A 25,255-nucleotide genomic window follows, 5' to 3' on the forward strand; every position below is an offset into this window, starting at 1 on the left:
TCTGGAGCTGACCCAGCCATGGAATCTGGCCCCACCAAACAGACCCACCCTGCAGTCAAAGCAGGAAAAAACCTGCTTTGGCCAGTGTGCAGCGACCACCACAGGAGCCACAGCATCTCTGAGTCATGTGGCAAGTAACCCCTGACAGCACAAGAAAAGGCTCCATTGTCCATGGGCACTGCGCCGTCTGTATGGTAATCTCCGTGCCTTTCCTCTCTGGGACCTGGCACTGTAGGAAACCTGAGTTGTCCCAAATAAGACTGTTTCTTTTCTCTTTTCTTATTTTTCATACACCCTGCCTGCACTTGCAGGGGTGTACCAGAGAGGCCCCTTTTCTTTTTTGGGGGAGAGCTGGGTCCTGTTTTATATTTTGTTTTGTTTTTTTCTAGTGCCGGTGCTCAGTGAATCAAGGTGGAGGAAGACTAGAGAAAAAACAGAGGTGGGGGGAGAAAAGGAGATGGGGGACCTGCTAGCAAAGCCTCCATGGGCTAATGCCTGCTGCTCTGAGCATAACTCTGGAGAAAAAAAAACCCTCTAAGTGAAAGCCAAGCTCAACTCAACCAGGTAAAGCTTTAGAAAAAAATTCCTGGGAGAAGAAATGCCTAAGGGGAGTGAGGGGCCATTTATAAAACAGTTCATAACTCCAGTTTCTTGTATCAAGGTACCAAAATTTGGAATTCTCTACCGAGATTGATTAAATACAGATGACTACCTGTCTTTTAGAAACCTACTGAAAGCTCATTTTTTCAATTCAGTCTTTCAGATAACAAACAATTCTGTTTGAACAGAATTCATTCATACTATTAATTTTCACTTCTTGTTCCTCCCTGATGTTATCTAGCCCTAATCAATTTGTACCTGCATCCTTTTACCTTCACTTGTTTATTAACGTCATTATGGTTTTAATCTTCTTTATCCTTCTACTCTTATGAAAAGTTGCATCTGGGTTAATTAACCATAAATATTAATTCTGATCTATTAAGCCAATGTTATATACAATGTGTTTATGTATTCTTACAATGTACCTATCATTTAGTTGTTTGCTATATAAGCCAAATTGAACCTGAGTCACTCTTGGGCTAATGTGGGGTATAAATGTCATAAACAAATTACAAAAAATTTTGATGAGGCAATACCAAAATATAAATTATCCCAGAAAATAGGGTCTAACAAGACTGTTCTGAGAATTTTCTATGCAGTCAGCTTTTGTTCCATGAAGTTCGACAGCACTGAGGATCTTTAGTTACTATTACCTGGAGTGTAAATGAGACAAATAGCTTCAAATAAAGCTGTTTTGCACCACTTTCTTTTACAGTGGTCTTCCTTCTCTAGACTGAAAGTTTTGCAGGAATTCATGACCCAAAATAAAAATATACATTTAAATGTAACTATGGTAGGGGAGCACACTTTGGGCTCAGGTCCACCTTTGCTGTAGCTGGCAGGGGATCCACAAGCCCTACTAGCTAAAAGACCACCTCCTCTGGCCAGAACTCCTTTCTACCAAGTTTGACAACAGCAGTAGCGCCTCTTGAGCCGCGGACACTGGCACCTCACACCATGGACGTAGCTTGACAGTTTCATTGGGGGGGGCGGGGGCAAAGGTGGGCGTGTCTCTCTCCCGCTGCTCCGCCCCCGCAGTCTAACAGTGGCACCCGGTATCACCCTCACCTGTCTTCCAATTCCCCGAACCGCCGGCAGCCTCAGCAAAAGCAGCACACACGCTGCTTTAGACCTGCCCCGAAGGCCCTTCTCTCTCCCTACAGCTTCCCGCCTGCACGGGAACAGGAAGTTGAAGGAGAAAGTAAGGCTTCCGGGGGCCGGGGCAGGTCTAAAGCAGCATACTTGGAGTATTGTGTTCAGTTTTGGAGGCCGTATCTGGCTAAAGATGTAAAAAGACCGGAAGTGGTGCAAAGAAAACCACGAAAACGGTATGGGATTTGCGTTGCAAACCGTATGAGAGACTTGCCGACCTGACCATGTATACCCTGGAGGAAAGGAGAAACAGGGGTGACATGATACAGACTTTCAAATATTTGAAAGGTATTAATCCGCATATGAACCTTTTCCAGAGACGGGAAGGTGGTAGAACTAGAGGACATGAAAATTGAGGTTGAAGGGGGGCAGACTCAGGAGTAATGTCCGGAAGTATTTTTTCACGGAAAGGGTGGTGGATACATGGAATGCCCTCCCGCGGGAGGTGGTGGAGATGAAAACGGTAATGGAATTCAAACATGCGTGGGATAAACACAAAGAAATCCTGTTTAGAAGGAATGGATCTATGGAATCTTAGCACAGATTGGGTGGCGACACCAGTATTTGGAGAATAAAACCAGTGCAGGGCAGACTTCTACGGTCTGTGCCCTGAGAAAGGCAGGGACAAATCAAACTCGGATATACATATAAAGTATTACGTGCCATGTAAAATGAGTTTATCTTGTTGGGCAGACTGGATGCAAAGTGATGCATGTGGGTAAGAGGAACCCGAATTATAGCTACGTCTTGCAAGGTTCCGCGTTAGGAGTTACGGATCAAGAAAGGGATCTGGGTGTCGTCGTCGATGATACGCTGAAACCTTCTGCTCAGTGTGCTGCTGCGGCTAGGAAAGCGAATAGAATGTTGGGTGTTATTAGGAAGGGTATGGAGTCCAGGTGTGCGGATGTTATAATGCCGTTGTATCGCTCCATGGTGCGACCGCACCTGGAGTATTGTGTTCAGTACTGGTCTCCGTATCTCAAAAAAGATATAGTAGAATTGGAAAAGGTACAGCGAAGGGCGACGAAAATGATAGTGGGGATGGGACGACTTTCCTATGAAGAGAGGCTGAGAAGGCTAGGGCTTTTCAGCTTGGAGAAGAGACGGCTGAGGGGAGATATGATAGAAGTGTATAAAATAATGAGTGGAATGGATCGGGTGGATGTGAAGCGACTGTTCACGCTATCCAAAAATACTAGGACTAGAGGGCATGAGTTGAAGCTACAGTGTGGTAAATTTAAAACGAATCGGAGAAAATTTTTCTTCACCCAACGTGTAATTAGACTCTGGAATTCGTTGCCGGAGAACGTGGTACGGGCGGTTAGCTTGACGGAGTTTAAAAAGGGGTTAGATAGATTCCTAAAGGACAAGTCCATAGACCGCTATTAAATGGACTTGGAAAAATTCCGCATTTTTAGGTATAACTTGTCTGGAATGTTTTTACGTTTGGGGAGCGTGCCAGGTGCCCTTGACCTGGATTGGCCACTGTCGGTGACAGGATGCTGGGCTAGATGGACCTTTGGTCTTTCCCAGTATGGCACTACTTATGTACTTATCCGTCGTCATCTACTATGTTACTATGTGTGCTGCTTTCTCGCAGAGGCTGCTGGCGGCTCAGGGATTGGAGGATGGGGTGGCAGCTCATTTAGAGGGGGCACTGCCCCCCTCACCCCCTAAACTATGCCCATGCCTCACACGTATGCAAAAACATAACATGTGGGGTGCTGGCGATGGTGGCTCAGGGAGGCCGATGCCAACTGCCAAGCTTGGTAGAAGGGAATCCTCGTTTTCAGTCTTCAGCTGCTGAGGCTTGTGGATTACCCCACATCTTTTTGAATTTCATCACCATTTTTGTCTCTACCACACCTACCTAGTTGGGTTTTCAGAATTAACCCAATGAATATGCATGAGAGAAACTTGGTAATCTCAAAAATGTAACTGGCTTGGTGTGCTTCCAGAAGACCTTTGAGAAGCATTGTATTAAATTGCTGGGGTGGAAACCATTTCCTATGGGGAGTGCAGTCCCCCCCCCCCCCCCCACCAATGAGAAAAGCACTATGACTCAGCAGTTTCCCTAGCAACCCAGTGAGAGGGTGTGGCTGATGAGTACCAGAGGGCTCATAAGCAATACATGACACAGCCCAAGAAAGAGGTGTGGAGTGAATGGAGTCCTCATTTCCATGCTCATACAGCCTGAGGAAGATTTAAGACAAATGGAAATGGACCCTGCCAAAGGAAAGGCCCAGTAACCCAGAGGAAGATACTCACATGGCCTATGAGAAAAATGCCTATTGAAATTTGACTGTGTGTTTTTCCCTTCTTCGTTTTCAATGGAGAAAGGTCGGCAGAAGGCTAGTAAGATATAGAATTTCTTGTTGGTGGAGACCTTCCAACCACCTGAGTTCCTTATTTCTCAGTGCAAAGCAGGGGTCCTCAACCAAGTACTCAGGACACACCTAGCCAGACAGGTTTTCAGGATACCTACAATGAATATGTATGTACGAGATAAATTTGTATGCTCTACCGCCATTACGTGCAAATTTACCTCATGCATATTCAATTGTGGGTGCCCTGAAAACCTGACTGGCTAGGTATGTACCAAGGACTGGGTTGAGAACACCTGGTATAGAGAAAAGAGGAAAGGGCAGCTTGTTTACAGCAAGGTATTCGTCATATAAAAGAGAATATTGAAAATTGTATTTTTTTTATTTTTCTTTGTTTGATAAAAGTGAAAGTCACCTGCACAGAATGCTGGACAGGGGCAAATAAGAAGGGGGTGAAGACTAAATTCTTCTCTCCTAGAACTCATGTAAGAGAAGCAAAGACTTTGTTATGGATGGAGGAATTTTGTAAGAGGAAGACAACAAACTTTGATGGGACATGCCCTCTTTTTTTGTCTGCTAAACAGAGGCTTTTGTTTAAGGAGTGTAGGATTTCCAGTTCACCTCTTCCCCCCCCCCCCCCACCCCAAAAAAAGCCTTGAGAGATGCAGAGGGGCACTAAGCAACACAATTCTTTTTAAGTGCTTGAGATTGGTACTTCCCTTTGCTTCAGTATATTTCATCATCGTTTGGGAATAAATGTTTCTGCTACTGTGTTTATATGTGGAACCAAGGTGAGTGAAGGAAGCAGTAGAAAGACAGCAGCTGTGCTGGATCCTTGGCAGGGCCTGCAGTTGAGTGCAAATCCACCTGCCTTCTGACAATATGCACACTCACATGTAAATGAAACATATAAACAAGTGTGTTATTCCACTGCTGGTGCTGCTAAAGTCAATGGTGACACATCTGGTTGACCTTGATACTTCCATTCACTATCAGCAATACTACTGATAAAAATAATGCTTTTATCGAAAGTAATGAGGAAAACTATGTGCCGGGCTAGGGCATTTATGGCGGTAGCACTGGAAAGCTGGAATAGGTTAGCAGGCGTTCTATGAGGGTATACCAACTTGATAGATCTACTGAATGCATATTTGTTTCCATGGTGACTGGAGGGGAAGAGGAAGGATGTTGATCCTGTTGACATTAGAAAGCTACTATATGTGTATTTGTTTCCTTGTTGATTAGAGGGTAAGATGAGGAATGATATAATTTAAGGGTTTTTTAAATCTTTTTTTTTTTTATATATCATCCTATCTACTGTATTTTATAACTCTGTGGACCATTTTGAATGTGTATTCAGGAAAACAGTAAATAATAGTTTTCTAAATATGAGAGCCTTGAAGTTTTATCACATATCCTATTATTCCAATAATGGCTCATAGTAATTCTGCTCTGTAATTACTTCTGTGCTATACTATATCTTAATGCAGGGGTTCTCAATCCAGTCCTCAGGACACACCCTGACAGTCAGGTTTTCAGGATACCTACAATGAATATACATGAGATAAATTTGCAAGCGGTAGGGTTTAAAGAAGTTTGGACAAGTTCCTTAAAGAAGTGTCCATAAGCCATTATTAAGGGCCCTGTTTAAGGTGTGCTAGCATTTTTACTTCGAGTTAAAAATTACCACACGCAATGCTTTGCGTGCACTAAAAACGCTAACATGCCTCTAGAACGGCTTAGTAAACAGGGCCCTAAGATGGACTTTGAAAAATCTATTGCTTATACCTAGGATAAACAGCATAAAATCTGTTTTACTCTTTTGGGATCTTGCCAGGTATTTGTGACCTGGATTGAAACAGGATAATGGGCTTGATGGACCTTTATTCTGTCTCAGTATGGCAATGCTTCTGTTCTTATTATATGCAAATCGATTTAATGTATATTAATTGTAGCTATCCTGAAATCCTGATTGGCTAAGTGTGTCCAAAGGACCACTGTCTTAATGTATTCTTTTAAATTTTTTGGCTTTGAACATGCAGTTTTACAATACTTGTATTACCCAGTGGCCTTGTTGGAGATATGAATATTTATAAAGGAAGAAGAGGAATAAACATATTTTGGAAAAAGTGGATAAAAAAAGAGAAAAAGTTCTCTTTAAAACCAGCATAAACATTTGCTGCCTTACTTTAATTGGGATTAAAACAAACACTTTATCAGAATGCAGTTTCCTTGAGTTTTATTTCTTATTATTGTGCAGTTTTGTAATGGGAGAAGTAAGATACAATTCAGCAGATGAAAAGATGTGCTATAATATACTAGTTGTGGCAGCAGAGAACAGGCAAGATGTGCCACAACTGCAGAAGGGTCTAAAGCCGCCTACATGGACAGAAGGATAGGCTGACCTCTGAAACTGCCATTATATAACTTCCTCCATTAATAATCGCCTCGTGCAATTAAATATGTCTAAAAGTAAACAGATGATACTATAACATTAAAGCTTCTTGGGCACTGTTCATCCATCTGCCAGCTCAAGACCTGGGAGAAAAGTTAAGGCATCCACTGCTGTTTTATTTCATGTCATCACCACTGACAGCAGAGGAAGGCTGATGTGGCATGGCAGCGCCTCAGTGCTGTTTGAGGCAGTTATGGACGATGCCCTAGGCACTGTCCAGTTTTCACCGAATTGCTAATTCGCTTTATTTATCTCAACCAAACAAAACTTTTAAGACTAACAGAGTGACTGAGAATAAAAAATAACAAAAAAAACCCATTTCTATATATGTTGATGTATATGTGTGTGTGTGGTTATACACAAGAAGGGATTAAACACATGATACTCAAATGGGAAAAAAGGCTTCCAAATTTTACAGGAAAAGAAGCATGAGCAATTATGCAATAGATTAATATTCACTCTAGTTTCAACAGTATTTATAAAAAATGTATACATCACTATACCTGACAATAATTTAAAACAGTTTGTAATATAAGAAAAAACACACACAACAGAACATTTACCAAGTTCACTTTACTTGCTTGCTACAAAAAGATGTAGTTTTGCTTAAAAGGGAAATCAATAACAAAATAAGCCAAATTTACAAAGCCAACGAATACACAATAGCAAACTCAGGGCCCCTTTTACTAAGGTGCGCTAAAAGGTGGCCTGCACTAACTAGTGCGTGGGTTTCCTTGCACATTTAGCCCTTTTTTTCATTTCTTCAATTAATAGCCAAGCACTAATTTCTACTTGGGACCTCTAAGTGCCTTATGTTCCTCAACCCTTCCTCTGCTCAGCCAATAAAACCAAGTTAATGCTGCGCTAATGCTTTGTGCATCGGTCTTCCCTCCCCCCCCCCCCCCCCAGTGGTCCTATGATGCCACTTTAACTATAACACCTCTCCTTTACATATGACAGAGTGAAAAAAAAAACCTCAACTCCCCCTCTCGTCCAAAATTACTAAAATGTGTATTTCAAAAGCAGCTTTGATGTTCTGTTTAATAGCTTTACACAGCCCTAAGTTCAAAAGAGCATCTACACACACATATGGAATTATGCTAATATTAGCAGAAAAAAGTTCCGTCAGTCAGTTTCTATCTCTGCACACAAAATCAGGTGTGTTGTACTGCAAAGTGTTGTTCTCACATCACTTCCGTTCTACATAGCACACAGACATGCTCAAGCAACAATTCTGTAACCAGAGCTGTCTTTTAGCAGCTGAATAAAAGTGCCACTCAAGAACCGGTATACACACAAAATACATTACCCGTAAATATTCTAGCTGTCCCCTCTTTGCACACTAATTTAGCATAAATTACTGAATCGGCATATGTACTTACAGTCTTCATCTGTCTGAATCACGGTCTCCTCGCTCTCCTTCCTCCCTTCTGGATTGGTGAGGATCATTTTCAGACTGACATTGGTATAGGGCGGCAGGTGATCCACGACATGCTGAGGTGCTTTAGGGTCCATGTCCAGGCAGTCTGCCCTGCTCTCACCCTGACCTCGGAAATAATGGTAGCAAATGGTGACATTGAATGTGTGGCATCGAGTGATATTATAGCCCAGTGACTCCCAATCCACTGCAATGCGCCTTGCCTGGATCTCTGCAATCTTCAGGGTTTTTGGTGTTCTCATAGGCTCTGAGAAAAAAAAAATAAAAAATAAAGCGAAATGAACTACAATAAGTAGACGACAATCTTCTACATCACACACTACAAATGTATTTAAAATATTTATATTCCATTTAGTCCACAGTTCTTAATGGATTACAAATTCCAGGGCATATTTCAGGTGCTGTTGTTTATGTACATCTCCTAGACGTTTGAATAGGCATGAACAGATGCCAGAAAGAGATAAAGTAACCATATTTAGTAGAAGGTCTTAATCACAAAAAATTAACATTGTTCCTCTCCTGAATGTACAGCTTCAAAAAGAAACAGTGATGGCAGACTCAGGGTGCATGTGCAGTGCTTTGCAGAAAGTACCATGGTCTCTGAACCCAGGCTAAGGCTTGCTGTAAAAAGCGCAAGACTTGCATCCACTCTAACTGAGATCATTTTCACGTATGTTTTCTGGCTCCATGTGCAATTAAATTACTCATTCTTATTTTCTATCTTACTGTCTGAATTAGAGAATGACACAGGGACGGGGAACCGCAGTAACAGCGGGGATGAGGACGGAGACAGATCCCATGGGGATGGGGCGGGGATAGATCCCACAGGGACAGAGACAAACTTTGTCCCCGTGTCATTTTCTAGTTGGAAGAGTAGAGGGCCGTGATGGAAACAAGGGTTATTATAGCTGCTTATTGTTATTATTGTTTTCTATTTGTAATTTATACACAACAGTTGCACAGCACATTGTTCCTATTTATACTTCAATAAAAAGATTTAAATATAAAATCATAAGTGTTCAAGGCTTCTGAAGATGAGAACAGAGCACACGGGGACAGGGCCTGCGGGGCTGGGGTAAAGACGGAGACAGAACCCACGGGGACGGGGTGGGGAAAACCTTTGTCCCCGTGTCATTCTCTAGTCGGAATAATCCACCTCTGCTGTCTATTAAGATGTCTTAATGTGTACTGTATTTAAGTAGCATACTATACTATAATGTGCATTGTTATTTGAATGTTTACCTCTGTAATTAAATATTGTCTATGTGCAACTTATTCTTGCTGTAGAATGCCTTGAGTGAATTTCTTCACAAAGGTGGTAAACAAACTCTAACAAATAAATTAAAAAAAAAACACATTAGGCTAGATCCTGGGAGGGAAGCATTATAACATGAGAAAAATCCCCAGAAAAATGAAGTTTCAAAGTGCTATATCCTTAATAGGGAATCTGTTCAAGTGAGCTGAAAGACTAAAGGAATAGCAGAAACTATCAGGTAAAAAAAAAGAGAGAAAAAAGAGTGGCAGCAGATCTGTGCTGTATATAGCCCAATGTGGTTTCAGAAATAACAATCAATGTTTTAAACTGTACATATCCTTCATGGAGAAAGATTATACACCCCCCAATACATATGTATAATTACACTTCCGACTGAAAAGAATATGAAACAGCATAAGGAATGTCAAGTCAAATGCAAAGTGCTGATAAGGAAGGCTAAGAGGGACTTCGAAAAAAAGATTGCGTTGGAAGCAAAAACACATAGTAAAATTTTTTTTAGGTATATTAAAAGCAGGAAGCCGGCAAAAGAATCGGTTGGACCGCTAGATGACCGAGGAGTAAAAGGGGCAATCAGGGAAGACAAAGCCATAGTGGAGAGATTAAATGAATTCTTTGCTTCGGTCTTCACCGAGGAAGATTTGGGTGGGATACCGGTGCTGGAAATGGTATTTGAAGCTGAAGAGTCGGAGAAACTTAATGAATTCTCTGTAAAACTGGAGGATGTAATGAGGCAGTTCTACAAACTGAAGGGTAGCAAATCTCCTGGACCGGGTGGTACTCATCCCAGAGTACTGATAGAACTGAAAAATGAGCTTGCGGAGCTATTGTTAGTAATATGTAATTTATCCTTAAAATCAAGCGTGGTACCGGAAGATTGGAGGGTGGCCAATGTAACGCCAATTTTTTAAAAAAGGTTCCAGAGGTGATCCAGGAAATTATAGACTGGTGAGTTTGACGTCGGTGCCGGTCAAAATGGTAGAGACTATTATTAAGAACAAAATTACAGAGCATATTCAAAAGCATGGATTAATGAGGCAAAGTCAAAATGGATTTAATGAAGGGAAATCTTGCCTCACCAGTCTACTACATTTCTTTGAAGGGGTGAACAAACATGTGGATAAAGGTGAGCCGGTTGATATTGTGTATCTGGATTTTCAGAAGGCGTTTGACAAAGTACCTCATGAAAGACTCCAGAGGAAATTGGAGAGTTATGGGATAGGAGGTAGTGTTCTACTGTGGATTAAAAACTGGTTAAAACAGAAAGTAGGGTTAAATGGTCAGTATTCTCAATGGAGAAGGGTAGTTAGTGGGGTTCCCCAGGGGTCTGTGCTGGGACTGCTGCTTTTTAACATATTTATAAATGACCTAGAGATGGGAGTAACTAGTAAGGTAATTAAATTTGCTGATGACACAAAGTTATTCAAAGTTGTTAAATCACGGGAGGATTGTGAAAAATTACAAGAGGAACTTACGAGACTGGGAGACTGGGCGTCTAAATGGCAGATGACGTTTAATGTGAGCAAGGGCAAAGTGATTCATGTGGAAAAGAGGATCCCGAATTATAGCTATGTCATGCCGTTGATGATACGTTGAAACCTTCTGCTCAGTGTGCTGCTGTGGCTAAGAAAGCAAATAGAATGTTAGGTATTATTAGGAAAGGAATGGAAAACAAAAATGAGGATGTTATAATGCCTTTGTATCGCTCCATGGTGCGACCGCACCTCGAATATTGTGTTCAATTCTGGTCATCGCATGGAGGAGTGGTCTAGTGGTTAGGGTGGTGGACTTTGGTCCTGGGGAACTGAGGAACTGAGGAACTGAGTTTGCATTCCCACTTCAGGCACAGGCAGCTCCTTGTGACTCTGGACAAGTCACTTAACCCTCCATTGCCCCATGTAAGCCGCATTGAGCCTGCCATGAGTGGGAAAGCGCGGGGTACAAATGTAACAAAAAAAAAAAAAAAGATATAGTGGAATTAGAAAAGGTGCAGGGAAGGGTGACGAAAATGATAAAGGGGATGGGACGACTTCCCTATGAGGAAAGGCTAAAGTAGCTAGGGCTCTTCAGCTTGGAGAAAAGGCAGCTGAGGGGAGATATGATAAAGGTCTATAAAATAATGAGTGGGGTTGAACGGGTAGACGTGAAGCGTCTGTTTATGCTTTCCAAAAATACTAGGACTAAGTGGCATGCGATGAAGCTACAATGTAGTAAATTTAAAATGTATCGGAGAAAACGTTTCTTCACTCAACGTGCAATTAAACTCTGGAATTTGTTGCCAGAGAATGTGGTAAAGGTGGTTAGTTTAACGGAGTTTAAAAAAGGTTTGGACAGCTTCCTAAAGGAAAAGTTCATAGACCATTATTAAATGGACTAGGGGAAAGCAGTATACAATTTTTTGTACTTTTTGGGGATCTTGCCAGGTATTTGTGACCTGGATTGGCCACTGTTGGAAACAGGATGCTGGGCTTGATGGACCTTTGGTCTTTCCCAGTATAACAATACTTATGTACTTACGTACTTAAGTACTAACTACAACAATGTTTTGCTTGCTTTAATAGAAGAATATACACAGGTCAGAAAAAGTATAAAATTATGAGGTACACAAAAGAAGCAAATTCATTGCTGGCAATTTCATGGCTGGTAAACACATATCCTCTATTTTCTACAGACTTGTGCTCATCCCTGTCTTTTTAATCAACAAATAATAATCGCAAACAATGAAAGCAAAAAATGTTAATAATATTTGAGACTGCTGAGGGCAGATTAGCAAATGGAAAGGTGCAGTGAGTGAGTAAATGAGCCAATACATCTCCATGCAAAAACCCAACGTGCCCTTGATTGTGATTTATCATGCCATAGTGCCGTGCTCTGTACTAATTATATTAACTGTATTACTTAACTGGCAGTTGCAGAAATGATGCAGATATTAGTCAGTCTTTATTATAATTGTAATGATGCTGTTCATTAAGGCAAGCATTCTCAATGTTTACATGATGTATTCTCTCCCATTCTCCTACCTTCTTTATCAGTGTGTCAACTCCTATTTGGCATGAGGTATTCCATCAACCATGCTCATGGACTCAAACATACTGACTTAGCTGAGGGCCACCAACAAAACATGAGGTATTCCTAAGGCTCCCACAAAAACTTATAATGTGGTAGCGAATGGAGACTATCTATTTAGGCATCCCAAGTTCAATTTTTGTGTAATAATGTAGATATCAGTCTGTCTTTCGCCTCAATTCTTCACAACAGATATTCAGAAATGCTTATCTCAGTCTGTCTTTCGCCTCAGTTCTTCACAACAGATATTCAGAAATGCTTATCTCAGTCTGTCATGGTTTTTGTCTCCACCATTTTCACTGGGAGAATAACTGCATCCATGACTCTCTCCTTGGGAGAAATATTTTCAGACGTTTCTGATTCCTTCCCAAGAAAGCATGAGATCGATTTCTTGTTCTAAAATAGTGGTTCTCAAACTTGTCCTGGGTTTTTCAGAACATCTGAAATGAATCTGCATGAAACAAATTTCTATGCACTGCCTCCACTGCACACAACGTTTCACATGAATTTTCATTGTAGATATCCAGAAAACATGACTAGACGAGGATCCCCAGGAAAGGTATGGAAAGCATGGCTCTAGATCATTCTTTATTTTAAAAAAAAAGGTTTGATCCTTGTGCCTGATGAATACTTTTTAGGTATTTTTAATGTCTCACTCATTTTCATCTCTTCGTCCCTCTAGGTACACACTAGGGAACTGTGCACCAAAAATTTAAAAAATTCTGCATAATTCCCTGGGGTCTACATAATGGTGTTTGTGTGCTGCAGGGGTGCTACTAACCCTGGGAACAGTGCAATGTGCCTTTCGCCCGTCTCGACTCCTCCTCTCTAAAAACATGGTAGCCCAAATGGTGTTCCAAGTGGACCCCTTGCACCTCCTCTCTCTCTCCCCTCCAAAAAAAAAAATCTTTGGTAGAGCAAATTGCTTTATTGCATTTCCTACCCCTCTGAAAAAAATCCATAGCAGGCCAGTGGCTTCCATGTACCTCCCTCCAATCTTCTCCCTTACTTCCTCCCCCCCCCCCCCCCAAAAAAAAGCCATGGTAGCCTACTGGTTCCCATTCACCCTCCCAATCCAGAGTGGCACAGTGGCTCACTTGCACCTCCTTTTCCATCCTCTTCCCCATTAAAAAAAATTCTGGTGGCTCCCTTGCACCCCTCCCCCAACTTTCCCCACCCAAAACTCCACGGTGGCCTAAGTGCCTACTCCTAGACCACTTCTGGACTTCCTGATACCCCACCAACCTCTAAAGACAGGAGCAATGCCCAACTGGTCCTGCCTCCACTTCTACCTTTCAAAATGGTGTTGCCTAATCCCTAGTGATGCAATTCAACACTTCTGAGTACTAACTTATTTGGCAAAATGACCCCTAGTGGTGTACCAGAATGCACTGCAAAGGGTCAGGTATTGCCTTTAGAAGGGTGGGTATGCGTGTGTGTGTGGGGGGGGGGGGGGGGGAGACGGGAAGTTCAGGTGAAGTTGGAGGTATCTGTGGGGTTTGGGGATTCAGGTAGATGCAAGAGGGTTCGGGTGAGGAGGGTGGTGGTGGTCAGTGCTTTCCAGGGCAAATTAGGAGGAATCACAAAACTATGCGCACTCAGTTATGTGGGAAATTATGCATATGCATAATCATGTAAATCTCCAGGGGGTATCCGGGATGTACATTTGTAAGTTCTTCTGTGTCACTGCATCTAGCTTCAGGTGTAAAGCCTGCACAATTCCGGCAAGCTAAAATGGTCTGGAGAAAAGCCGGCGATAACATTTTGGAGATATCGTTTCTAGAACAGGATGCAAAATTCTAGGTACGTTAATTTTTTCCTAATAATCTTTACAAAGGCATTTTCATCCCCCACCACCACCTTTTTCCTGCTGGCTAGGCTTCTTCCTATATATCCTCACATTCCTCAGTCTCTGGCCTTCACCTTAACGCACTGTTTCACTATCTTAACATTTCTGTGATGCTGCAGCCATGGGAAGAGCTGCAAAATCCTGCCTCTCTCAAACCACACTCCATTTCCTACAGAATTTCTGGGTTATATTCTAGGCTGGACTAGTCGTACCAAGTGAAAAGTCAGAAACATCATTGACATCTCAGCTTCTGAGCATAGGGGCAGTATAACACATGAAACTGTATTCCCACTCTTCTTATGGGTCCAAAGTGTGGCACTCTGACTGTGTAATACATGGAAAGATACTGGCCACACACAGCAGAAGAGGAGGAGGACATGGCCTAAGGTATCACACTTCCAACGGTCTCCTACAGCCAAGTTGGACTGGACAGTAAATGATAAGCATGGATGAGGGAAGAGAGTGAATGAGGGGATTGGGGAAACAGTAAAGTGTGAGTGAAGGAATGTATGGTGCAAGGAAGAGTGAGTGAGTGAATTGAGGGTAAGTAAATGTGACTAAGGGACAATGGGGAGGGGGTGAGGGGATCATATTGGGTGATAGAATCAGAGGTGTTATGGGGGGGAAGACCTAACAGGGTTAGAACAGAAGGGTATGTGGAAGAGACGGGCGTGGGATAGCTGTGAATGAAAAAACTGGAATCGCTATGGTGGGGAGGGGGAAGGTACCAGAAGGGACGATGGAGTATTAAGTGAGACAGGCAGAAAAGATTTGTGTCAGGAAGAGGGATGTAGCACAACAGTTAGCATAGGAGAGGGGCACTGACTGCTTCACTACCATCTGCATTAATCCTTTCTGAATGGAGAGCTTGGCTCTTTAGCTTTAAGCCCTGCCGTGAAGGAAGGAATTCCAATGCAAGTCTGCAAGACTAGAGACTGCAAAACTTGCACTGGAGTTCCTTCTTGTATTGTGAAATCAGCAGAGGTAGGTTGCTGGCAGGGATGCTGATTTCTAGTTTGCAAGGGGATGCCATAAACCTTAGTTCTGACCCTGCTCTTTTCGATCCCAGATTCCCTCTTTCTTCTTCCCTGCTCCTTTTTCCCTCTCCTTCCTCTGATAATTCTCATCTTCACATTCCCTTCCTTCTATGGCTCCATATCTTCTCCCCCCCCCCCCCCCCCTCTCTCTCTCTCTAGTCCACGATCCCTTTTCTCCATTTCCCTCCTGTGAGATCCACTATCCTTCCCTTACAAGCAAAAAGGACCAACTACATTAACTGGGGACACAAGTGCCAGAAAACAACTATTTTTATAAAGTACAAATAATTTATTTATAGCATTTATACCCCACATTATCCCAAACAAGTTTGGGTTCAATGTGGCTTACATCAAACTTTAAAGCAAAGTACAATAAGGATTTAAAAAAAAAAAAAAAAGTAAGAGACAGTAAGAAGTATAACATCATAGCAGCAGAATGAATACACACAAACATGTCACATAACTGCTGAACAATCTTGAAAAACCATCACCTGAGGTCTCCCCTCTGGTCGATGCATATCAGCACTTCAGCTCTGAGTCAGTATTTCTCCCTTGGAATTTTTCATCCCAAAAGCAGGGCTCTGCTCTTTTTCCCCACAATGAATGTTAGCTACCAATCAGGTAACAAATCCCCCAGCACTCTTAAATCATTTCTAATTCCTTCTACTCAAGAGTGTCCACTGATGCAGACCTTAGTATCGTAGGCGGTTGGCAGCTCAGCTATTTGGGGAGGCTAAAGTGGGTGGCGCTAAGGTGAGGCATGTGGCGAAGTGCAACAGAATAGAGCAAGTTAAAACCTTTGGAGTGGGGGGCAACACATATGTCAGCAGTAAAAGAATGGTGGGACATTTCTGAACACAGTAAGGAAAGAGTCCTTCACTTTGTGACTCTGTTGCAGCTGTATCAGCTGTCTCCCCAGTATCCCTGTTACTGATGTTAATATGCACACTGAATACACTCCAGGAATTATGTGCCCCCCCCCCCCCCAAAAAAAACAACAACTAAATAATGCAGAAACATAATACAACATATTAAACAGAATAATATTTGCACTATTCTAGAAATATATGGAAGTATTTAACACTGGTTCTCAGTCAGCCCTAGCTCTCTTGTCCCGCATCTGTCTGTTGGTCATGTGAACAAGTATGTTCAGCAACACGAACAGAAATCTTGTAGTTAATGGCAATTATAAAATGATTTGCCTATCAGGAGGTTGGTTTTCTTTCTTTTTTTTGAGGGGGGGTAGATTGCTAAATGGCCACTAGGATTCAGATATGATAGCCTTTAGTTTATTGTTGAGTTACCAAACATGCTTGGAATGTTTTATATGTATTAGCTGTACTAATTTTTTTATTGTATTTGTCTTACATTTGTACCCCGCGCTTTCCCACTCATAGCAGGCTCAATGCGGCTTACATATTATATACAGGTACTTATTTGTACCTGGGGCAATGGAGGGTTAAGTGACTTGCCCAGAGTCACAAGGAGCTGCCTGTGCCTGCAGTGGGAATTGAACCCAGTTCCCCAGGACCAAAGTCCACCACTCTAACCACTAGGCCACTCCTCCCACTTAGAGCAGTAGTCAGAGCCAGGGAAGCCAGCATTCAAATCTTACTATCATTCCTTGAGATCTTCGATAAGTCCTTAACTTTCCATTGCCTTAGGAACAAACAGATTGTAAGCCCTTTAGAGATAGGAAAATTACTACTGTACCTGAATGTAACACACATTCAGGGTACAACTGAAAGAGGAATGAGTTACATCCAAATCCAAAATCCAGTACCATGCATAATGTGCAGTAATACAAAACCTTACAAAATCACTCAGGACCTATAAAGCAATTCTACCATACCATAACAGTATTAACTTCCAGTGGCCACACAACAAGGGCCTTCCTAAAAAAAAAAAGCAGCACCATCAACACTGCAGTGGGCACTAGATCATCAATACGACTATTGAAAAACTAAACAAGCTGGATTAGTACTGATTAATCCTGCACAATCAGTTCTAGCAGAAAACCCATTCTTTTTCACACATGAACACAGGTAGAGCCTTATCAACTATAGAATAAACTAAAAATAGAAATATGTAGACAAATAATAAACTGAACCCCACTAGAAGCCAGACTCTGCATACAGTGAACATGATAGAAATAGAAACAGTGACACATATCCCTCTGTACTGTGCAAAATGTAAAGACAGCAGATGTAAATTTTAAAAACTGACATATTCCAACTGTTTTATTTAAAATTAATAAATAATTTTTGTGTTGGTTCCAGTCTCTGGTTACTGGTCTTCTGGCTTCTTTTAACTCTCTTTCCAAGGGTCTCCTGTCCATTTGTCATTTTTTTCCCTTCCTTCTTCTTCCACTACATCTAGCTCCAACACTGATCTGCTCCTTTCAGCTTTCTTCCATTTTTTCTGTTTCTGTCCATTCAGAGTTCATTCATTTTATCCGGTCTTATCTCCATCTGTACTGCGTCTACTTACAGCTTTCCATCTCTTTCTCTCACCCTGACCCTCTCATTCTCCCTCCTTATTAACTCTTTCCTCTCTTTCATCTCTCTTTACTACCTGCCATCCAGTACCTTAATCTGTCTCTCCCTCTCTCCACTACCATCCTGCATGTCTCTCTCCCTGCTATCCAGCATCTCCTCTCATCTCTCATTGGTCTCCCTTTCCCAGCTATCCAGTATCTCTTCTCTTATCTCCCCGTCAACCAGCTTCTCCTCTCATCTTTCTCCCTTTGTCATCCAGCATCTTCTCTCTTGTTTTTCTCACTGTCTCCCACCTATCATCATCCAGAATCTCCTCTCTTTCTCCCTTGTCCCACCATCCAGCATTGCCCCATCTATCTCCCTCTCCTCCCCTGCACCATTCAGTGCTGTCTCTTTCTCCTCATGAAGTATTGCCTCAATGTTTCTTCCTCTCCCCATGCAGTATTGCTTCCGTCTCTCTCTCCTCTCCCCAAGCAGTATTGCTTCAGTCTCCCTCTCCCCCTACCATTCAGCATCTCCACTTTCTCACCTCCCCTCCACTACTGCCTTGTCTGTCTCTCTCCCTTTGGTACGCAGCACTGCTCCTATTTATTTCTAGCTTCCCCCATCCAGAATTGCCCTTCTCTAGCTCTGACAGTATTTCCTCTTTCTGCTGTCTCGTGTCTTCATCCCATCAAGCTTTGCTTCTGCCTCTCTCTGCCCCCTCCCATCCAGTATTGCCCCATCTCTTTCTCACCACAGCTAGCACTGCTCCCGTTTCTCTCTCTTTCTCCTCTCCCATTCAGCATTGCCCCATTTCTCTCCTCAACGACTGCTTCCTCTATCCTGCCACCTCTTTCCAGCACCTGTTTCCCTTCCTCCTGTTTCCACTTCTGCCGGGTCCATGTTAATTAACGCAGAGTGAAAGACATGTGGTATCACGGCTCTCTCTGCGCTGCTACTGCTTCCTCTGCTGGTCCTGCCTCCTCTGACGCAAACTTCCAGGATTCAGCAGAGGAAGCAATAGCGGCAGAGAGAGACCTGTGATCCCAGGCGTCCTCACTCTGCATTAATTAGCACAGACTTGGCAGAGGTGGAAACAGGAGGAAGGGAAACGAAACATGCTGTAAGAAGGTGGCAGGATAAAGGAGTGAGAGAGAAGGGCAATGCAATATGTGAAGGCGGATTTCCAATGGGCAGGAAAGGTTGCAGTTGGGGCTGGGGAAGCTTAGCTTCCTATACGGGGCGTCTATGCTTAGTATGATATGGCAAAAGGAGGATGTTTCCATTTTAACTCCTTAGCAATATTATCCATAAAGTTATTGAACAGAATTGACAGATCCCTGAGGCACTCCAAATTTATATCTAATACCCTCTCTCCGTTGCTATTGCTAAATAAGTCCACCATGTTGTGGTCCACCCCCAGGCTGCTGGAATTTATGAGCCTATGTGGAAGAGCATAAAACGTTGCTCAAATTGCCCCTCTGTTCTCCCCCCCCCCCCCCCACCGATTCCTCCCTCCTACAATAATAAATGCTTACATTTAACCCAAGATGATTCCACAGTGAAACAGATGGCTATTGTAACACTGTTATAGCGAATGATACATACCTGTAGCAGGTGTTCTCCGAGGACAGCAGGCTGATTGTTCTCACGACTGGGGTTGTCGTCCACGGCAGCCCCCACCAACAGGAACAAAACTTTGCGGGCGGTCCCGCACACAGGGCATGCCCACCGCGCATGCGCGGCCGTCTTCCCACCCGTGCGCGACCGTTCCCGCTCAGTTGAATGACAAGCAAAAATGATCAAAACGCAACTCCAAAGGGGAGGAGGGAGGGTAGGTGAGAACAATCAGCCTGCTGTCCTCGGAGAACACCTGCTACAGGTATGTATCATTCGCTTTCTCCGAGGACAAGCAGGCTGCTTGTTCTCACGACTGGGGTATCCCTAGCTCTCAGGTGGCGTCGTCGAGCGGTGGAGTCCCGTGCCGGTGGGGATGAAGCTCCCTTCATCGACGTCGACTCCACCTGTGTGGCGGTTGAGACTGGCGCCGCAAGCGGCGTTGGCGTCAAAGGCCTCGGCACCGGGCTAGAGCATGCCGGCGCCTCCATCAACGGCGCAAGCACCCCCGGCGCCGGCACAGTCTGGCGCATCAGCCCTTCCAGGATCCCCGGAAGGATGGCTCGGAGGCACTCGTCCAGGCCCGCTGTCAGGAAAGGCGAGGGGGCCGGTAGAGGTGTCGGTGCCGGAAACTGCTCGGGTCCAGGAGACTACACCGAAGTGCTGGCACCCTGACGTGACGATACCTCTACTACAGAGGGGGACCTCTCCTCTCGGCGCTGCCGCTTCCTCGGCGTCGACTCATCCCTGGCGCCGGGAGCCGGATGCGTCGTGGGCGACCGATGACAGTGCTTCTTCGCCTTTTTACGGTGCCCGTCATCGGCGCTCGGTGGAATGGAAGAGGAGGAAGTAGATCCCCCTCGGCCTCGAGGGATCGGGTCTGACAGGGTTCGGTCCCGAGGGCCCTGGGTAGAGGGAGTGACCGGGGCCGATTGCCCACGCGGCCTCTCACCCCTGCCGTCTCTGGAGGACTGGCGGGCCGACGGGACCTGTGCTCCTGGGGTCGGTGCCGATTTCGTGGACATTGATACCGGTACCGAAGATCCGGCCGTCAATACCGATGCCGTCGATGTCGAGGGGCCTGCGCAAGTTCCAAAAAGACGGTCCCGAAGAACTTGCCTCGCTACCTGTGTCCGTTTCCGGAGACCGAGACACAAGGTACACGTCTTGGTATCGTGCTCTGGCCCGAGGCACTGGAGGCACCAAGCGTGGGTGTCGGTCTGCGAGATATGCCGGCCGCACCGACCAAACTTTTTAAATCCACTCAGGACCTTCGAGGACATCGACGGAAAAATCGCGTCGGCGAAATCAAAGTCGCCGATGGTGGCGGTAAAAATCACACCTCGAAAATAAATCGACCGCGCGGCCACAAGGCCGCAACGAGACCACCCCGCTAAAAGACGAGGGAAAACAAAGTTCAGCGTTTTTGTTTTTAGACAAAATAAAATAGAAAACGGAGAACAACGAAAGAGAAAAAAGTTCGCGGCGAAAGCGCGATCCGGTTTCCGGGGCTGACAGAGAGAGAGAGACGAACGCGGCTCTCTCCAGCGCGGAAAAGAAAAGACTGAGCGGGAACGGTCGCGCACGGGCGGGAAGACGGCCGCGCATGCGCAGTGGGCGTGCCCTGCGTGCGGGACCGCCCGCAAAGTTTTGTTCCGGTTGGTGGGGGCTGCCGTGGACGTCAACCCCAGTCGTTAGAACAAGCAGCCTGCTTGTCCTCGGAGAAAAATCTTTACACCCTCAGCATAAACTATTTGTTTTCCCAAACACAATAAAGTAATTTCTTGGTTGTACCTTACCCCTTTCCATTTTTCTGTTCTAGGTGAAAATTCAGTCTAAACAAAAATAAATCAGACAGCAAAGGTGCTTGTAGCTCTGATCCACCTTCCTAACCTTCATTTATCAGGTAAACATGGCAAAGTGCGCAATCAAGACAGCACAAATGGGAAATCTAATCTGGTATCTCAGCTCCACAGTATTCAACATACAATCTTTGAAATACATAAATGTAATCACCTAGTTTGAAGAGCATCATGGCTAACTGAGAAAAGAAAATCATCTCTTCACAGCAATAAAAAAAAAACATCCTGCTGCTTCTTTTCCAACTGTACCTTTCTCTCAGGTTTTTGTGGTTGACCCTGTATTTTTTTAGCTTTAAATCTAAGCTGGCAAAATTCCAGACCATTCCTCTAGCATTTCCAAGTCCTTCCTCATGTTATCCACACCATCAAAGGTGTCTACCCTATTGCAGATTTGAGTATCATCCACAAAGAGACAAACCTTACCAGACAGCCCTTCAGCAATATCACTTACAAAAATGTTAAAAAGAACCAGCCCAAGAACCGAACCTTGTGGCACACCACTGGTAACATCCTTTTCCTCAGAATGAGCTCCACTTACCACTATCCTCTGTTGCCTTCCACTCAACCAGTTCCTCGCCCAAAGGAGGGAAATAATTTTGATAGGCTTCAATAGAGAACAGGTGGTGTAATTTTCCACAGAAAAGGACAAGGGGCCATGATATGAAGTTGTAAGGAGCTACAAAGAAGGCATAACAAAATACTTTTTTTTCTAGGTGGTACATAGCTGGAATAGCCTACGAGCAAAGGCAGTAGGGAGAAATGAAGAGTGCGATGTTTACTTAAAACCTAGCTACCTTATGCTCTGAGAAACAGTGGCCCCTCAAAAAACACAAAGTGGCTCCCTCAGATAAGCTGAAAATGACTAACAGCTAATTGCTTTTGGGTTCTTTATGGCTTATTCTCTCTCTCTTTTTTTGGTTTAAGAATGCAAAAGTTAGTGCCTTTGGAAATGTAGTTACACAGTAATAAAAATGTTGGCTCCAAGGAAGAAGGGAAGCAATTTAACCGAGAGGTCCAACCACTCCATTTCTGGTTTTTCTTACGTATTGTAGATCGAACTGTGGGGCATAAAATTCAATTCTTATAGCTTCATGTAACTAAATTGGTGTCTTTCCAATTAAACCACTTGTTAGCCCACCTTTGAGACTTCCTTTGATTTTCCCTAACCTTGACTCAACATTATAGGACACAATAGCATCTTGTTTGTCTCTGTACAAATCTGTGTACATGTAGTGCTGCTACAGAAATATTTAATAGTAATAATACTAGAGGGGTAAAGATGTGTGTGTCTAGGGTGGCAGAACGAGGACTGGGGCAACATGTAGAACTGAGGAAGGGGGCTTACTGCTTGCTGTCATATTGAACTTTAAAAGGACCAAACAGGGGATAATACAAGCCAATGAGCAGTGTAGCAGTATGCCTGCACCAGGCTTCCATGGTAATCTTCATGGAGCGACCAGTTGCAAGGGCTAGAAAATACAGCTGTGATTTTGCAACATCTGTGCACAAATTTGCATTCTGTTTCATTACTTAATTATTGGCTTTTTATTTTTATTGCAAATTGTTTCAATTGTTTTCATTTTAAAATAAAATGTTTGCCAATCTATTTTGCATACATCTAGTTACATTTGTTTTCTAATTCTATTCTCCATTTTTATTTTTAAATGTAAATTCCTTTTCATTTTTCATAGCCCCTTTCATCTCATTTCATTCTCCTTTTCCCTGACACTTCAATCTTCTTTCACATGCTGTCTCTCCCTTTTATTCTCCTTCTGTTTTCTTCATGCCTCATTCATAGTTCTGTGGTTCCTCCTTCAGGGCCAGATTTTAAAACGTGGGTGTCTTCATCCTTGAGGCTCCATTCATCTTGTAAGAAACTGTGTGGAACTCTTACTGCAAAGAGACTATTTTAGATTCTGTAAGCCATTGAAGTCTTGGCACTTTAAAATAATATTTAGATTCTTGGAGGTACAGTGGGGGAAATAAGTATTTGATCCCTTGCTGATTTTGTAAGTTTGCCTACTGACAAAGACATGAGCAGCCCATAATTGAAGGGTAGGTTATTGGTAACAGTGAGAGATAGCACATCACAAATTAAATCCGGAAAATCACATTGTGGAAAGTATATGAATTTATTTGCATTCTGCAGAGGGAAATAAGTATTTGATCCCCCACCAACCAGTAAGAGATCTGGCCCCTACAGACCAGGTAGATGCTCCAAATCAACTCGTTACCTGCATGACAGACAGCTGTCGGCAATGGTCACCTGTATGAAAGACACCTGTCCACAGACTCAGTGAATCAGTCAGACTCTAACCTCTACAAAATGGCCAAGAGCAAGGAGCTGTCTAAGGATGTCAGGGACAAGATCATACACCTGCACAAGGCTGGAATGGGCTACAAAACCATCAGTAAGACGCTGGGCGAGAAGGAGACAACTGTTGGCGCCATAGTAAGAAAATGGAAGAAGTACAAAATGACTGTCAATCGACAAAGATCTGGGGCTCCACGCAAAATCTCACCTCGTGGGGTATCCTTGATCATGAGGAAGGTTAGAAATCAGCCTACAACTACAAGGGGGGAACTTGTCAATGATCTCAAGGCAGCTGGGACCACTGTCACCACGAAAACCATTGGTAACACATTACGACATAACGGATTGCAATCCTGCAGTGCCCGCAAGGTCCCCCTGCTCCGGAAGGCACATGTGACGGCCCGTCTGAAGTTTGCCAGTGAACACCTGGATGATGCCGAGAGTGATTGGGAGAAGGTGCTGTGGTCAGATGAGACAAAAATTGAGCTCTTGGCATGAACTCAACTCGCCGTGTTTGGAGGAAGAGAAATGCTGCCTATGACCCAAAGAACACCGTCCCCACTGTCAAGCATGGAGGTGGAAATGTTATGTTTTGGGGGTGTTTCTCTGCTAAGGGCACAGGACTACTTCACCGCATCAATGGGAGAATGGATGGGGCCATGTACCGTACAATTCTGAGTGACAACCTCCTTCCCTCCGCCAGGGCCTTAAAAATGGGTCGTGGCTGGGTCTTCCAGCACGACAATGACCCAAAACATACAGCCAAGGCAACAAAGGAGTGGCTCAGGAAGAAGCACATTAGGGTCATGGAGTGGCCTAGCCAGTCACCAGACCTTAATCCCATTGAAAACTTATGGAGGGAGCTGAAGCTGCGAGTTGCCAAGCGACAGCCCAGAACTCTTAATGATTTAGAGATGATCTGCAAAGAGGAGTGGACCAAAATTCCTCCTGACATGTGTGCAAACCTCATCATCAACTACAGAAGACGTCTGACCGCTGTGCTTGCCAACAAGGGTTTTGCCACCAAGTATTAGGTCTTGTTTGCCAGAGGGATCAAATACTTATTTCCCTCTGCAGAATGCAAATAAATTCATATACTTTCCACAATGTGATTTTCCGGATTTAATTTGTGATGTGCTATCTCTCACTGTTACCAATAACCTACCCTTCAATTATGGGCTGCTCATGTCTTTGTCAGTGGGCAAACTTACAAAATCAGCAAGGGATCAAATACTTATTTCCCCCACTGTATATGTAACTAAGATGCGTTAGCGTTTTTAACGTGCCTCTAAAGTAGAGAGTTGCACGGGGACAGAAATCTTACCCATCCCCGCCCATCCCTGCTGGAATCTTACCCGTCCCCACCCATCCCCACTGGAATCTTACCCATCCCCACCCATCCCCGCAAAAATTTAAACCATCCCAACCCGTCCCCACCCGTCCCCGCAAGAATTTAACTCATCCCCACCCATCCCCGTAAGAATTTAATAGTACATAAAAGAAAGTTCCAGTCAGCTCCCTCAGTCTCTCTCTGGATTTGAGCCACAGCACTGTAGGCAAGAAAGGAACGGAAGTTAGAACTTGGAACACTCTGGTGCGCACATGTAAGATTTGTCTCTGATTCACTGGTAGTGTGTGCTGAGAGGTCGCCACATGCACGCGCCAGTTGGTCAGGTGACATCTGATTCTCGTGCCTGTGTCAGAGCTGAGGTCTGTGCACCAGCCTGGGAGCAAAGAGGATTAATAGTAACATAGTAAGTGACAGCAAATAGACCTGAACAGTCCATC

At 43.8% G+C, this 25,255-nt stretch overlaps 1 protein-coding gene across 1 annotated transcript in view; it reads right to left on the reverse strand.

Moving 5' to 3' along the window:
• Positions 1-25,255, reverse strand: part of PTPRK (protein tyrosine phosphatase receptor type K) — a 919,308-nt gene that overhangs the window by 248,101 nt on the left and 645,952 nt on the right. Inside the window, 1 exon segment of the mRNA XM_030196529.1 lies at positions 7,914-8,216. Coding sequence (XP_030052389.1) covers positions 7,914-8,216 — 303 coding nt within the window.

This window comes from Microcaecilia unicolor, chromosome 3 (genome assembly GCF_901765095.1).
Source record: "Microcaecilia unicolor chromosome 3, aMicUni1.1, whole genome shotgun sequence".
Lineage (NCBI taxonomy): Eukaryota > Metazoa > Chordata > Amphibia > Gymnophiona > Siphonopidae > Microcaecilia > Microcaecilia unicolor.